The sequence below is a fragment of the Acanthaster planci genome, linkage group LG21, assembly GCF_054643075.1.
Source record: "Acanthaster planci isolate LZ-2023a linkage group LG21, COTS_SCS, whole genome shotgun sequence".
NCBI lineage: Eukaryota > Metazoa > Echinodermata > Asteroidea > Valvatida > Acanthasteridae > Acanthaster > Acanthaster planci.
In genome coordinates this window covers 1,607,576-1,622,962 of record NC_141797.1, presented here as the reverse complement: position 1 = coordinate 1,622,962, position 15,387 = coordinate 1,607,576, and the positions used below count along the sequence as shown (strand labels likewise).

Here is a 15,387-nt window from a genome sequence, read left to right as displayed (position 1 = left end):
TCCGTTTGTTTACAGAATAAGATTGCCATTGCGCACAAAACACTGCCGCATTCTGTGGCAACAGACAAGCTGTATTATCCTTCTTCAGAAAAATAGGAAAGTGTATTCAGTTTTCAGAATTGGTTTCTCTATTTCGGATAGATTTTCTTCGCTTTGATCCACTTTTACTGCTAAACGGGCCCCGAGGTGATATTAAAGGGTATATTCCACCAAATGGTTGGATTTCTGCGCGCAAGCTCATTAATATTTTGTGATCCTACAGGGTTTTTACAATAAGACATGCCATGATCAGGAGGCATCATAGAAATATTTCTATAAATCCCGAATTTGGACTGGTGGTTTCCAGTTTGGGGTATTTCTTTCACAAAAAGCCCCAAATTACGGGCCTATTTTGGATAGAGGCGGGAGGCTACATTTAGAAATGAGCACCTTGTTTTACTGCTGTTTTGGGGTATCTTCCTCGAAAGGTGAATAAAAAACGATCTTTGTGGCTAACCCCCATGAAATTGAAACGGAAGGTAATCTTCTGGCCATAATCTTGAATTTCCAGTAAAAAAATTGGAGGCCAACCTCTTCACGAGAGTCAACAGGCGGCGCTATTTCGGTCCGTTTTTGCTCTGTTTCTATGGGCGCGTATTGGTGTAGTGCAACCATATGGCGTCGAACATATATGGCTATGGCTTAAGTGTCTGAATTATTTGGCTGCGGCTCAAAACTATTTAACACTCTTGTGTGATTTTAGCCACAGGAAGTGGCTACGTCTGTTTTGAGGAGCACAGCCGTAGCCGCATACACCTTCTTTACGTGAAAATCGTTTTGATGCATAATGCATTTGCTTCACAGCAAAACTACGGAGGCGTATATAGAACATAACTGAAAAAAATTGGGCCTGCCATTTTGCCCGGGCGGATTAGTATTTCGCCCGGCGAAATACTAATCCGCCTGGGCGAAATAGCAGGCCCCTTTTTTCCAGTCAGGACCTATATACGCGTCCGTAAAAACAGATCACCAGCCGCATTATCACACATATTAAGCCCCCGGCATCATGTACATGTACAAATACATGTATGAATCTTTGTCTGGGTCTTAGCTGTTTTCCTTTTTCTTAGCATGTTAATTTACCGAGCTATATTTTCTGCTTAGCAGCCTGGAACTATAGCATTATAACAACTTGATGAAATATGTAAAGTTAAGATATGACCCAACATTTGTTTCATTGTATCCTATTTCCATATAAATAGCAATTCCTCTAACGTTTAAGAAGTCAAAACATCCAAATGCATCTACACCAATAACAAAAGTACATAAATTTACCTCCATTAAAAAAATAGGTGGAAGCATCTTTGAATAAAAAAAAGTACACAAGCTACAAACGTATCAATACAATGTGAGAAATAATTTCCCAATCCACCAACTGATTGAAGCACGATCGATCAGTAAATGGTCAGTTGAAGGGCATATGCAAATACAGATTTTTTTACGGTGGAATGGTGAACAACGAAAAATCAGTTAATGTTTCAGTTCCGGTAATAAAAGTTTTGACAGATTTCTCCTTGTATGAAAAAAAAATGTAAAGTTTAAGGCTTATAAGAATAGCTTAAGTGTAACCCTTATAAAGCCTTAGTACTAAGGCTTTATGATGTATATTGTACTGTATATGGTATCTCAAAAATACGAATATGTCAGAGAAAATTAAGTTAGAAGGGAAAAAACACATTCACCAATTCTTGAACTCGTGCAATAACATGCATATGCATGTTATTAGCCGCACCAGCCATTACGTCAACAGGAAGAATTTATTTGCGCATGCACATTCTGTTTGACATCTGCATATCCAAAAAGCTGCGCTAGAGAATTTTCCCAGGATGCATAGCGTACAGCAGCAAAAGCTCGAAATTGCCGAATACTGCGAATAGTAGAGTTTGAAAAATGGTATCGAGAAATTCACAGACGGAGTGTACATGTACAGTACATGTTCAGTGTACTGTACATGTACATGTATGTGTGCATGTAGGGTTGCTGCTGCTTGCTGCGCTTAGTAAGTTGTTTGTGCCTTAAAAACTGAATTTATCAACAAAGGAAAAGATTATTAAGTTTTATCATATTTTGGCATAGACTAAGATTTCCTGACATTACATGCAGGAGGAAATCTCACAATCGACGACTGGTATGACCAGGAGTTTTGTCTCTCCTCCTAGTAAAAAGACCCTTTTTTGATAAATAAAGTTTCCCCCCAAATGTTTTTTAATTCAGGATACTTTTCTAAATGTTCTGTACAGAATGTCAGAGCATAGTGAGAGAGGAGAAACTGCTAAAAAAATCAAATCCAACCAGTATGTTCAGTTTTCACAGCCAAAAAGATGTTGAACTTGTTCCCCCCCCCTCATAGGGTTTGGTCCTACAAATATGTTACTTGTGAACCAAATAAGAGGAAAAAAAAGCAGAAACCACAATCATGACAATGTTGGCACATAAAACAGTGATGGGTACCACCTGGGTATATTCTCATGGTGGTCAGATCGAATATCGAATTGCAACGCCTCGTATCGATACTCAGTTGCTCTTCGCATATGATGAACAGCCATCTTACTGAGCACTGTCGGAAGTGTTAAAAACTGATGTAGGCTACCGGGCGAAACTTTCGAGGTAAATGTTTTTGAATAGGTTAAGACTAAAATTTATGAAAACAAAACAGAAAGTTTAGTATTCATAAATATAGTTAATCTGTATGATTGCGAAATCGGTTGATTTGTAGTCTAGGTGTGTTACGGAAGGGAGTAATTGTCAATGGACATGTACTGATGTAGGCCTATGCAGTAATTTTATGTAGGCCTAGGCCTACATCGTGTAACGTACGGTCATGACGGTGTAGCCATAAGCAAATAAGTGAGCCAGTTGACATGGTCGCTGAGTGGTTGACCGTCATCGGTTTTATTGTCGATATGCACTTCTCACGTCACGTTATCTACATCAGCATTCCTGTTTGTTTTTCTGTAACATTTCCTTAATAGTTAATAAAAATAATCTTCTTGTTAAAAAAAATCTTTGCTCATTGTACACTGATGTGGCCAGCCATCATGACATCCAACATGTCAGTTCTGTGCACTTTTGAATCTTGCACAAATTAACGATGTACTCAGTCACAGTCAGTGGAAATTGTTTAGTTGATTTGCCTTTTGAATGAAATCCATTCATACCATTATAGGACATTCAATTCAGGAGGGAGTAGGCCTAGGCCTACAATAAAGTTGTGCAAGAGTACAGATTGCGCTGAGCATGTTGTTAAACATGTCCAGCTTTGTCAACTGTTACGTTGTTCACCTTGGAGTTGCCTGATCCATATACCTGCATTCTGTCCTGCCAATTTGTCATTGCTGTCACATACCTGTAACAGTGTACAGACCTTGATGGCTACAGTGACGGTGTTAATTGACAGGCAACAAGCCTGTATTTTTTAAATGATTTATTGTAAATTTAACTAATTGGTGTGCTACTTTTGCCATTAGCTAGTCACTCATTAACCATAACCTTCTACCCTAATTCTGCCTATGCACTGCTGAACCCAATGACATCCAACAGACGTGATGCATGTAGCATGATGAACTCTACGTACATGTACAAGAGCAAGAATTCTTTGTTGGATTCTGTTGGGTTCAGCATTGTTAGGGTTCATAAGCAGCTTCACGGTAATCATGGTAATATGGCCCATCTTGTTCACAGGGCGAAAAGAACATGCATTGCTTGGTATGTAAGTCAATCGAAAATGTTTGCACTTCCAAGTCATCATGTGTTCATTCCAATAGACCCCTTGTGTATGACGTCAATTTAGAGGGCATTTCTTTCTTCCTCTAGGATAGACTTCGAGTAAATCTTTTGCGCATTCATTATATTTAACTTTAAATCAAGAATAGCCTCCGACTCCGCCTTAACGCAAGGGGTCTATATGCAATGAGCCAGTTCAGTATTTCAAGAAAGCAAGGTCATTGGGGAGAAAAAGGCACGCCTGTGAGTCCGCTTAAGGCAACACTGAGGGGGCAGACCTTGTACACGTGTCCGAATGACCCTCGGACATGCTTCGTATTGGGCATGCGCTGGTTGAATACCAAACTGACTTATTAGTACATTCACCCAATAAAACACAAGGACATCAGGATATGAGGTTTGCTTTGGATTTCTTATATGCGTAAGTGTATTTTTTCATAATCATCTTTTAATGCAATTTCAGATGTATGACACAACAGTCAAACACATTGAAGTCACATGAAGCATGGAATGTATGTTTCTCACGAACATACAGTGTACGTAGGGGACAACAATTACGCTGTTTAAGAAGAAAACAGATTTACATGTTGTGTAACGTCAACTCTTCCTGAGGTGTTAGCAGCCAGCACCCACTCTTTGTTAGCAGTTGAATGAACATGCCAAAGACTCATGCAGATGTAGATGGCTCATCCCCCCACAACGCTGAGTAGAGAGAGAGAGAAAGAAAAAAAAAAGAAAAGAAACCAACACCTATGCACTTAAAGCAAGCCTTTTCAGAGAGGCTGAAATTAGACCGTCGCCATGACGTCCAATGCTGAGCACCGTTTGAAAGCCCTGGAGAAGTTGTATCTTAGCGGTGTGCAGGAAAGCTGTGGGGAGGCTGTTAGCATTGAAACACTGCTGGACGTGTTCCTACTTCTGTACAACGAATGTCACAATTCCACGCTCCGGCGGGAGAAATCCGTCTCTGATTTCTTGGAATATGGTGAGTAAAGACAGTTGAAAATTCAAGGCTTTGGTACACATGCATCGACTTTTTGATTTTAGGTACTGCCTTCCACAAGCATAATTTGAAGAGCAACTACCCAATAGACCAGTCCTGTAAGATTGATGGTTTTGGAGTGAAGAAATATTGACTATTACATTGTGTAATTAAGCAAATTGTATTTTGAATTTTTGATATTCCTTCATGTATGTACCAGTACTTCAAAACATGATTGATAAGCCATCATGTGAAACTGTATTGACTGTACATGTATATGCACAACATTAAATGAAAACTTGGCCCAACTTGTGGGGACTTCCATGTGTCTTTGCAACACATGTACAGGTAGTCCCCTTGAACGGCTTGAACATGCATACAATGCGACTCGAATATACCCCAAGGCATGCACCAAATTGCAGGAAACAAATAATTTAGTAGAGTTGGGCATTCAAATTAGTCCAAACAGGGCCTTGGTGCCTCCTCAAGAAAAAAGTCTGAGAACAATGAGGCACGTCAGTCCTTGTGACTTTTGAAGTGGGGGCCTGTCATTCAAATGTCACTGTTTGATCACACAACGTGTGTGTATGGGTTCTTTTTGGGGCAAGGCCAGTGCACATACTGTAGTTACCAGTACGGTCTTATAACCAGTGTGATATCATGTGAGGACATTGCACGTCCTCACATTTATACCACAAACGTGCTCGAGTTGAGGTCATCAGAATAAACTGTGAAGTCAGAGATCAAACCTTGTTCACTGTGCACACGTAGTCACGTACACGCACAGGTGATTTAAACTTTGATTGCTGTTACGCATGTGCTTGTATCCTTGATACAGCTGCTGTGTACGAGGTAAGCTTACTTAAAATTACCAAGAACATCCCATTTTGCATTGAGCCGCAAATAATCCAATTCCCCCCCCCACTTGGAACTTGCTCCCACATGCTAATACACGGACCCATTAACAGCCAGTGTGGTTGTGTCAGTTCCGCTGTTTAACCTTTGCACTGTTTGCTCTGAGTTTGTCCCTTTTTTTTTGGTTCATATTTGGAGGACCGGTATATGGGCTTGGCAATACCTCGGGATCCATGTCTGGGCCCGTGTTGCTTCTGATTCACGCTCTTTAACATTCCAAAGAGAAGAATGCTGAATTGTTGCTTGGTGCGCATAAATGTGTATCCATGGCTGCAACTTGGTACATCTCTGGATCATAAACAATTTGATTGTGATTCTGTATTTATTTTGCTGTTTAATCATGTGACCAAAATGTGGGCCCGACGTTGGTATCACAAAGGCAAGCATTGAAAGAGCAGACAGTCAACCAGTTTGTTGTGGATATTATGATCACAATCACAGGGAACATTGCATTTTATGATAAGTACGTATGCATGCTTGCACATACGTGGAAGCATACTTGTTTATTTTGAGTAGTCCATCAGTTCCTGTGTATATGTACATGTACATGTATACATGTATGTCGTCCGTACATGTTCGTGTTCAAATGCCTTTGTACTTCTGCACCATGATGTAGAGAATACTGGTAGAGCCCCGTAACTTGATGGGGTACTATTTTTCACACTGAACATGTTGAATTCACAATCTTGTTTTATGAAGATGCAGTGTACTGGTACATGTACATGTACATACATGTACGTGTACATTTAAGTCTGTATACTTGTAATTGACATATACTCGTTTACATGTAGTTCTGGTGGAAATGTGTACAAACTGTACATGTACATCTCCCAGATACAAAGGTCACATTAGGTTGTGACTTTGTGGACATGTACATGTACCTGTATACTGGTACATGTACATACATGTAAATGTACCGGTTATGTACAAAAAGGTTGGTTGTAGGCTTGTATCCAATACATTGCATATGCAACTGATAACTTACAGGTGTGAAATGAAATGATCATTTCAATGCTTGTAATAAGGAGGTTTCAGTTTCTATATTGTATTCACAGATTGTCATGAAGCTACTGGTAGAGTTGCAGGCATTGTGAAACAGTGTACACTCTGTTTATGTGCAAAGAGATTACGTGTAAAGATTTCATTGTTTCTGTTCTGTTCGACTTTTTTTTATAAGTACATGTATTGTACACACAGTTAAAAATAAAGTGCATGTATGATCATTTTAAATACACTTATCAGATTATTTCCCACTGTAGCAGGCATGCTGTACATGTACCTCTAAGGGAAGTATCCCAATAAATCCACAGAGAAAAACTCCTGCTCTCGATCATTCAGAGATGTGCTTGGTTCCCTTTCCCAGTAAACACGTTGCCATTTATTTTTTTAGATGACCTTCAAAGGACTAAGTAAAGGGCTGTCACTTTAGAATGATTTAAGTGGAGTTGGCCCTTCAGAGTCAAATGAATAAGAATTTCGGGAAATGAAAGTATGCTGGGAGGTGGGGCTGATGATGTTTTCATGGAGTCTGCCATTTTTCTGCACAAAAGCTATTCATATTCTGATGTTTATGATTTGACTGTGTTTATTAGTAGGACGCTTGTGAAAAACATGTTTGGCATTGCATATTGTAACTGAATTAGATCTACATGTAGCACCTGCATCATGTATATGTACATGTACATGTAGGTCTGTCCTAAGTTAGAATGTTCATGTATGCACATGGCACAGTAATATTTACATTTTGATTGCATAGGCTTTGGGGAGGGCAAATAAAATTTCTCAGTGGAATCGCTCTTAATTTACCAGTTTCCAACGATCTGCTAATTCTGTGTCGTGTTTGTCAATCATGGGAAGAACACAAGACAAGTTGTGTTCTTGCCTTTGTACACAGGTATTCAGTTTGATAATCTTGGCTTCAGTTAGCTTAAGGCGGATTGGATTTCCTCAGGTTTGAGAACACAACTTTAGGAAAGCATGAACACATTTAAATTATCTGCTACGTTCTGGATGTTGCACACATCAAATCGCATACTTATCAAGAATGAATTTTAAATGCTTACACGTACGTGTAGAGTAACCGGGATACCAATACATGTACTCCCCTTTCACATTTTACATATGATGTAACGTGATGAAAATCTCCTTTGCCATAATGCCGTCGATTTCTTGGCTTTACCAGCCCTCATGCACACAAAAATGTCAGCTGGAAACATCAGAAGGCAACTGCAAAAGTCTACTGATGTACATATGTTAACACAGGATCGGAATAAAGATCAACTTTGCATTTTTTTTCTTATTCTATATTTTAAAACGCACACACCGATATTAATAGCATTTATTTGATGTGTTTCATCATGACGTTCTCTTACAGTCATTTTGCTAATGATGCTTTAATGCATGGGTGTTGATATGTGTATAAATTTTGTGCTCAGGCATGAGCACATGCATGTACTGAAACTCAGTAAAGATTGTACAATGTAAGTTGGATTTCTTTGTTCAGAATCGCAGGTACATGTACATGTACTTTGAACAATACTCGTCCATCTTGAGGTTCCAGTGTTGTGGCAGATGCTCCAGTTAGTCCCAAAGTAGCGCGGTTCATATTGAAATTTAATCCTGTATGCCATATATCCGTGGTGACTCGCCATTTAATCACATTATGCGACTATTTTATTTCCACAAGCCCCAGTGCTTGTTTCTTTCCACAGCCTGGCTGCTGGCTGGCTAAATTGCACGGAGGGTGAGAAGTTAGTCAAGTAAAAATAACATTAATTGGTACTAAGGGGGAAGATGGCTATGCACATACATGTACATGTAAGCTGCAGATTGGTGCCGTGTGTCGGTCTGGCGTCACCAGCATGTACATTGCGTGCATAAAACGGGGCCCATCCACATTTAACTAGGGTTGCACCAAGAGAACAGGCACCATAGTGTTTAGTGTGTGCAGCGCTGCATGCAGTTTAGTTTTCTACACATGTGATTACCTAATCGTATTAATGGAGTGTAATATTAGTTTTTCAGAAGCTCCTATGAAGGGAATTTTTACAGATAACTATAGGCACACATGTTCCTAGAGAAATTTCATCAATTGAAAAAAATGATGGATCAAAGATACTGGCACATTACGGTATTGGAAAGGCACTGGCTTTAGTTAATTCACCTGTGTGTACTGCATGTATGCATGTTTCCCTATCTGCATGGTACTCATAGTAGGGTACTTTTCTTTGAGTACGAGTATGGGGAATTTGGTTTCTTGAGAGTGCGAGTACTTTTCATGAGTACGAGTACAGAAAAAGGTGCTTGAGTATGAGTATTACAGCACTTTTCCTTATTGCTGAAAAGAATCTCAGAAAGTCCTGTGTATACCAGTAGGTGAATGGTGACATTCAGGAACTTCTAAGTTTGTGTTTACAAGTGTATATGTACCTCGACCCAAGAAATGTACATGTACATGTGTATACATGTACAAATGTACATGTATGCACATGTACATGTGTATACATGTACTGGTACCTCGACCCAAGATTTATTTCTCGATGCTCAGACGTACTGTACATGTACTGTGCGTAGAAAACTTGCAAATGAGTAGATACATGTACAAAGTTGTTCAACATGTTTAAGGTCAGGGTACACGAACCAGCCTGCCAGGGCGTTCGATTTCGGTGCATTTTATCAATATTCTTGTAACTGTTCGTCAGTGTATTTCAAAGAAGTTTTTCCAATCTCTGATTGTAATGTTTCTTAAACTCAATATTAGCAACTCTTTACCAGAAAATAAGAAGCGTATCGATTGCGTATCAGGGGAATGACAGCGTGTCAATTTTTTTCACAGTGTATTGGCTCGTTATGCTTTTGAATGCCTGGCTAGAACCCTGCAGCCTGCAGTACTTTTTGGCTTTGAAATACATACATGTACATGTATCACCAAGCCAATCTCACATCAATATGTGTACTTTTGCTTACAAGCTCTTTTGGCTGTTTTAAACTTGAAGGTTTTACAGGAAATTCATTAGTTTAAATTTGAAATTAAGTTTTCATGAGCAATCACTTTCATGTAACTTTGTGGGTTTTTCTTTTATTCAGCTACCATAAGTGGGTTTTTCAAGGAGCAAATTTGGCAAGCATGCTGGAATTTTTGTTGTGGTTGGATACAGCTTTTGACCCCCTCCCAAAAAAAGCCCTGAGGCTGTGTTTGACTGTGTTCTCTGGACAAATTTTGAGCTCTTCTTGATTGTATTTAACATGTACGGTATATGGCCCTGCCCAAAACCCTCCTACCGGTACCTCTTACATGTTGTACATGTATGTGACTGCTATCATCCTTTCCCTCACATAAGATGTACATGTATACTAGATACACACATAGTCGTAATGGGCTGTATATTCTCAAGCACGTGTGCTTGTGTGCCCATGACGTTGCTTGGTTGGCAGTGACTCACCCAGAGACATCATGCGACATAAATATTAATACCTAAAAAAAAAAGAAAAAAGAAACCCAGAAATGATGGGCATTCAGTGTGTATGCAAAGCATTGATCACTGGTGTCCAAGAACAATAGGGAGGCCATCTATGTGTACGTGTTTGTTTTTGCTGGGCTTTGCCTGGTGGGGATGACTCAATCTATCACAAATGAATGAGTCGCCGATGTTATTAATCAAGCCTATGGCTGCATCTGACACTGTACACATGTACATGTACATGCAGATATCTCTGTGGACATGTGGGCAAGGCTTATGTGCAATTTCTATTATAATTTGTGCCTTACGTGGGGATTTTCGATACATGTACACGTGTTCAACACTGATGCTGTACTGCATTGAACATGTTCATGAACATTGTACATGTACTGGTACATGAAGGTGGCATCTCATTTTTCTTTAGTTCTGTACACGTACTTGTAAATGGTTAGAACAGATTGTGATCTGTGATTGTCAATTATGTTTTATGCCCGTGCCTTTACAACTGCAGTTTTGTTTTTGCAAGAATATTGTGTGTACACATATTACATGGGTTCACCCATTCTTGCCTCTGTTCATTGGAAACTCAGCATTCATTCAGGCTGCATTTATGTTCAGTTGTCTCAGTTCCAAGGATCACCAGATAGCTATGTATGTACGTGTAGGTACATGTATACAGTAACCATGCGTACATGTACATGTTTCATTTGGTCTCTGGATTTTGTTTTTAAAAGGAAAAAGTTACCTTAATCACGCCATGTGGAATGGTAAACAACATTTGAAATACAGTTTCCAATTTGTGATTGATCATACTGCATTGCAGGAAGATCATCGTATTTCATCCACAGAGAATGACTCTGCTAGTATCAGTGCCTGGCCTTCCTGGGCTGTTAACATACATGTGTAAAATTTCAGGCTGTTCCAGCCAGTAAGCAGTTTGCAACAATTTGTTTTGTTGGAGGAAGTCCATCAAGACAGTACATGTACAATGTATGTGTTCTGGTACATACATGTACAGTACACGTACCGGTAGAACAAACAACAGAGAGATTAACATACGGTGTATGTGTTGATTCTTCCCAATTTTTGTGTTTTTCCTAGCTGCCTTTTACAACTTCATGAACCGTCAGGATTTTAGCTAGAATTTAGAAATTGTTGTCAACATTTTTGCTGACTGAAATTTTTTTTAAATGGTTTACTTTTAAGGTAATACTGGTACTTTTAATGGAAGTACATGTTAACTGTCACAAACGGCCCCCAGAGATTGAGCGCTGACTAAAATAGAAACAGTAGGGGCCCATAGAATCATGCCTGTGGCTACATGTACATGACTGCGCCTTTCTTATTGCAGTGAATAATGGTTATCAGAATGTGTAAACTTTACCCAACCGCCACACAGTCTAGCCTACTTGATGTAACATCTACATGTATCTCTTTTAATTGTACATTCAGTAGTCATCGCTCGTCCGTGCTCTGCAGTGCCACTTTTTTTGTCTCTCCTTGTCTGGCTGTTCTCCCCACATAACAAGCTTATGAGACACTATACCAGTACATGTACATGTACCCGTACGGGAACATGGCATGTGTCGGCCAGCCAGACCAGAGGTGGGGCGGGTTTGTTGCCTGTCTTGTCAACTTTGACCTTTATAAAGGAAATTCCACGTGAACCAAAGTTCTTTACATCTGTATGCATTGTGCATTCTTGGCATATCAGACTGCTGGGGTTCCCCACGTCGCTTGGTCATGTACCTGAAGGTTAAAATGAAATTAATTTTTAGGGGGGGAAGGTTAAGGAGGAGGCCGCTGCTTCATTTTTTTTAAACCCCTACAACAACTTTGAAATGGTCGGCTGTGTACACAAGAAGGCCGACACGTACTGACATTTTTGTTGGTCTGTCAATGAAAACATTTATCATGTTGGCTGGTACCCTGTCAGGTCTGGTAACCTGCTGGGTTATTGATTTGGGAGGCCAAATTTAATGACTGCCTATCGTAATTCTCTACTCCATCTGTCAGTTAATCAGTGCCCGTCTTCATTTCATACGAGGGAGATGCATGCATCACAGCAGGAGCCCCTTATTTTTTGTTCTTTTTCTGTGTCCTTTTTTTTTGCAGGGGTAGGCTCTATTTGTTTCTGCATTTCATTACGATGGGTTTTTGATGATCATCATTAACCCAACCCCCCCTATGTAAGATCGTAATTGAAACTGGAGGATTGAGGACCATTATTGAGAATTATTATTGGTTATGAATGATCTAGGTCAAATTTAGTTCTGGCTGTGAATATGTGCATGAATATCACATGTGCATGTATGTACTGGATTCTTACATGCACACACAGCTGCCTATCAGTCAAATAGCAGGAAGGAAGCTAGTGCTTCTTGCAAGAGCAAAACATGAAAGGAACAAACAAGCGATCTGCTCACATGGCCCCCTTTCACGAGTCTCCATCAGCATCCGACAAAGTTAGCATTTAGCGCCGGGAATGTGAGGACAGATGTTGTTTATGGCTGTGGCTGTTTGAAATTCTACCTTGAAGTGCATCAGGCTGGACCGATTATGAAAATATCACTCTGACATGTACGTACCGGTATCATACAGTGTGATTGCTGCTGTGCAAGTACATGGCGAACACACACGTACATGTACCAACACATGCATTCACAGAAAAGCGATACAAATATTTTACGTTTAAAAGTAAAACACTTGGCACGTGTACAGACACAGATTTATATAAATGATCTCCTGTTAGTGAATACCAGTTGAAAAAAGTCTTAAGCACCTTCTTCACAGAGCTGATAAGAACAGAAGTTAACATCTGTTGAATAAAAACAGTGTATGCTGAGTAAAAACATGTACATGTAGGCTGTTTGTGATTGGTCCCCTGCTAAGCAATTTTACATATTCTGCCGCATGTACATGCAATGTACCACATCAGGGTGTTCACAGAAATCTGGTAACAAGAATTCCATGACTCTTCTGTGACTTTCCAGGACTAAAATATGAAAATGTCTGTGACGTGTACTGCCAGTTTACAGAAAAAAAATTATTTGCTATTATGAAAGACTGCCATAACCACTACTATAGACCAACAAGGAAAGATATGTACATACATGTACATGTAACCTGTGAATCTGTCGTTATTCCATTATCACATCAAACCCTTGCAAGATCTTGATTTACAGGACTTTTCCATGACTTCTGACAACAGGGTTCCATGACATCCTATTTTGTTCATCATTTTCTGTGACTTTCTGGGACAAAATTTTTCCAAGAGTTTCCATACCACAGACCCAGGGAACCCTGCAAATATGTATTTGTCCTCAGAATTGTCGCTGGGATTACTTTCAAATCTATAAATTCAAGGTGTCCAGTATTTCTCAGCATCTTAGCATCTTATAAACTGTGCCTTACATAAAATAGTTTTGAAGCGGTTCCCATTCTCACAACAGTCTAATTTCCACTGCAACTACCGGTACACACACCACACAAAACACAGAACTGTTCACCAATTGGATAGTTTTTGATACAAATTTTGCATTATTTCTGGCCATTTTTATAGAAGCAACTTTCCAAACAGTTCCAACTGTTTACCATTCCATACGGTTCCCTGAACTGGGGTAAATATAGTAGTACATTTGTGGGTCATAAAATCCCCTCGCTAAACAACCATGAAATGCCAGTTGATAAACAACTGGGTGCTGGAGCACAAAAACCAAGCTGGAGGCTTTTTAATCAACTCAGAGCTAACAGGGTACAAACTCTATTTGTGTTTAACCATTGCTTGGCAACCATCCCACTGAACATGCTGAACAACTGGTTGGAGATACTCTGACATGGGATACTTCCTTCCTGGATGGACTTCTGTCTTTTTTGCATGGGTGGTCAAACTTCCCTGAATATAATACATGGACGTGTACACTGCTTGAGCCCTTCGTGTAATTTAGCATGGAATGATTGCGCAAACATGTACATGTACAGTGTACCATGTACCGGTACATACATGTACATGTATGTACTTGTTGAAATATTTCATAGCTAACTCTACTGCACTTTGCAAAGCTCTCATATGTACATGTCGTTTCAAAGGCTTTTATGGCATAGGGTACATGTACCTACATGTGCGTTAAAAGCAAGCCACCCGTATGGTACGGTGTAAGATACGATGCCCCAATTTTGATGTACAATGTAATGTGGCACTAGATTTGGGCAGCATCAGGGAGAAGCTTTCCCACCAAAACTGTCCGAACATTGGAGAGAGAAATATCAGAGTACTGAAGTACATTTTGTACATGTACCTGTACATGTTTGTGCATGAGGGTGAAGGTACACAGAAAGGTATCCCCATGTACGGTACACATGTCCATGTACACATCAGCAACCTGGTGAGTGCTCATGTACCGGTATACATAATGAAATGGTCTGACAGTGCCAGGCTCCACCCTTGATTATTTGGGTACACACTGACATTGTATTCAAACCATTTTGCTGACCATCCAGCCTATTCTGTGCTGTGTTGCTCGATTCTGTGTCATTGCTAGACTTGAATCAAGTCAGACTTGTGATGCTCTCCCCCAGTCAGCCATCCCTTCATATACCGTACACACGGTCATCGCACTCGGCCACTTGCATAACTTCTTATAAAACACCCTCATACGATAGCTCTTCTGCAATATCCGGCATCAACGACAAAGATAATACATTACATTGTGTGTCACCAGTCAGTAAGTCCGACTTGACGTATAAGCCAATCAGATCCCCAGTCAGTGATACATGTGCTGTATGTACATGTAGTTATTCATAATTGCATATGAACGACATGATCTTGCTTAATGTACACAGAATTTCCACCAATCAAAGTGGTCAGACTCGGAATTTCCACCAATCAAAGTAGTCAGACTTGTACAATGTAGACTCGTTCATCATAATGAAGGTAGGAATGATGTAAAAACAAGTTTAGCAATTTGATTGGCTGCTACCTGTTTTGCTGTGTACAAACGGCTGGCAGATTCGTCAAGTCAGGATTTCTGAACTCACAGTAATAAGTGGCCACAAGAGGGCATGAAGCAGGTAAAGACACACGGCCTCCTCATGCAAAGTATAAATGCAGACAACGACACGGAAGACCCAAACTTGAGTCGAGTCTTCATCATTGCTAGCATCTGTTGCCTGTTGACCAACGTCTGCCCAGGTACAGGGACCGGTACTGTACATCTGGTGATAAATATCAACATGGCAAAGTTTGTTCGTACATGTACATCTACATGT

General features: G+C 39.9%; 1 protein-coding gene across 4 annotated transcripts in view; it reads left to right on the top strand.

Moving 5' to 3' along the window:
* The first annotated feature begins 2,534 nt into the window (after positions 1-2,534).
* LOC147795671 (serine/threonine-protein kinase MRCK alpha-like) overlaps positions 2,535-15,387 on the top strand; it is a 41,789-nt gene continuing 28,936 nt past the window's right edge. For all 4 annotated transcript variants that reach the window (XM_087131063.1, XM_087131062.1, XM_087131061.1 and 1 more), the window contains exons 1-2: positions 2,535-2,646; positions 4,226-4,747. In XM_087131063.1, coding sequence (XP_086987189.1) covers positions 4,564-4,747 — 184 coding nt within the window. In that variant the 5' untranslated portion in view covers positions 2,535-2,646; positions 4,226-4,563. The remainder of the gene's footprint in view (positions 2,647-4,225; positions 4,748-15,387) is intronic.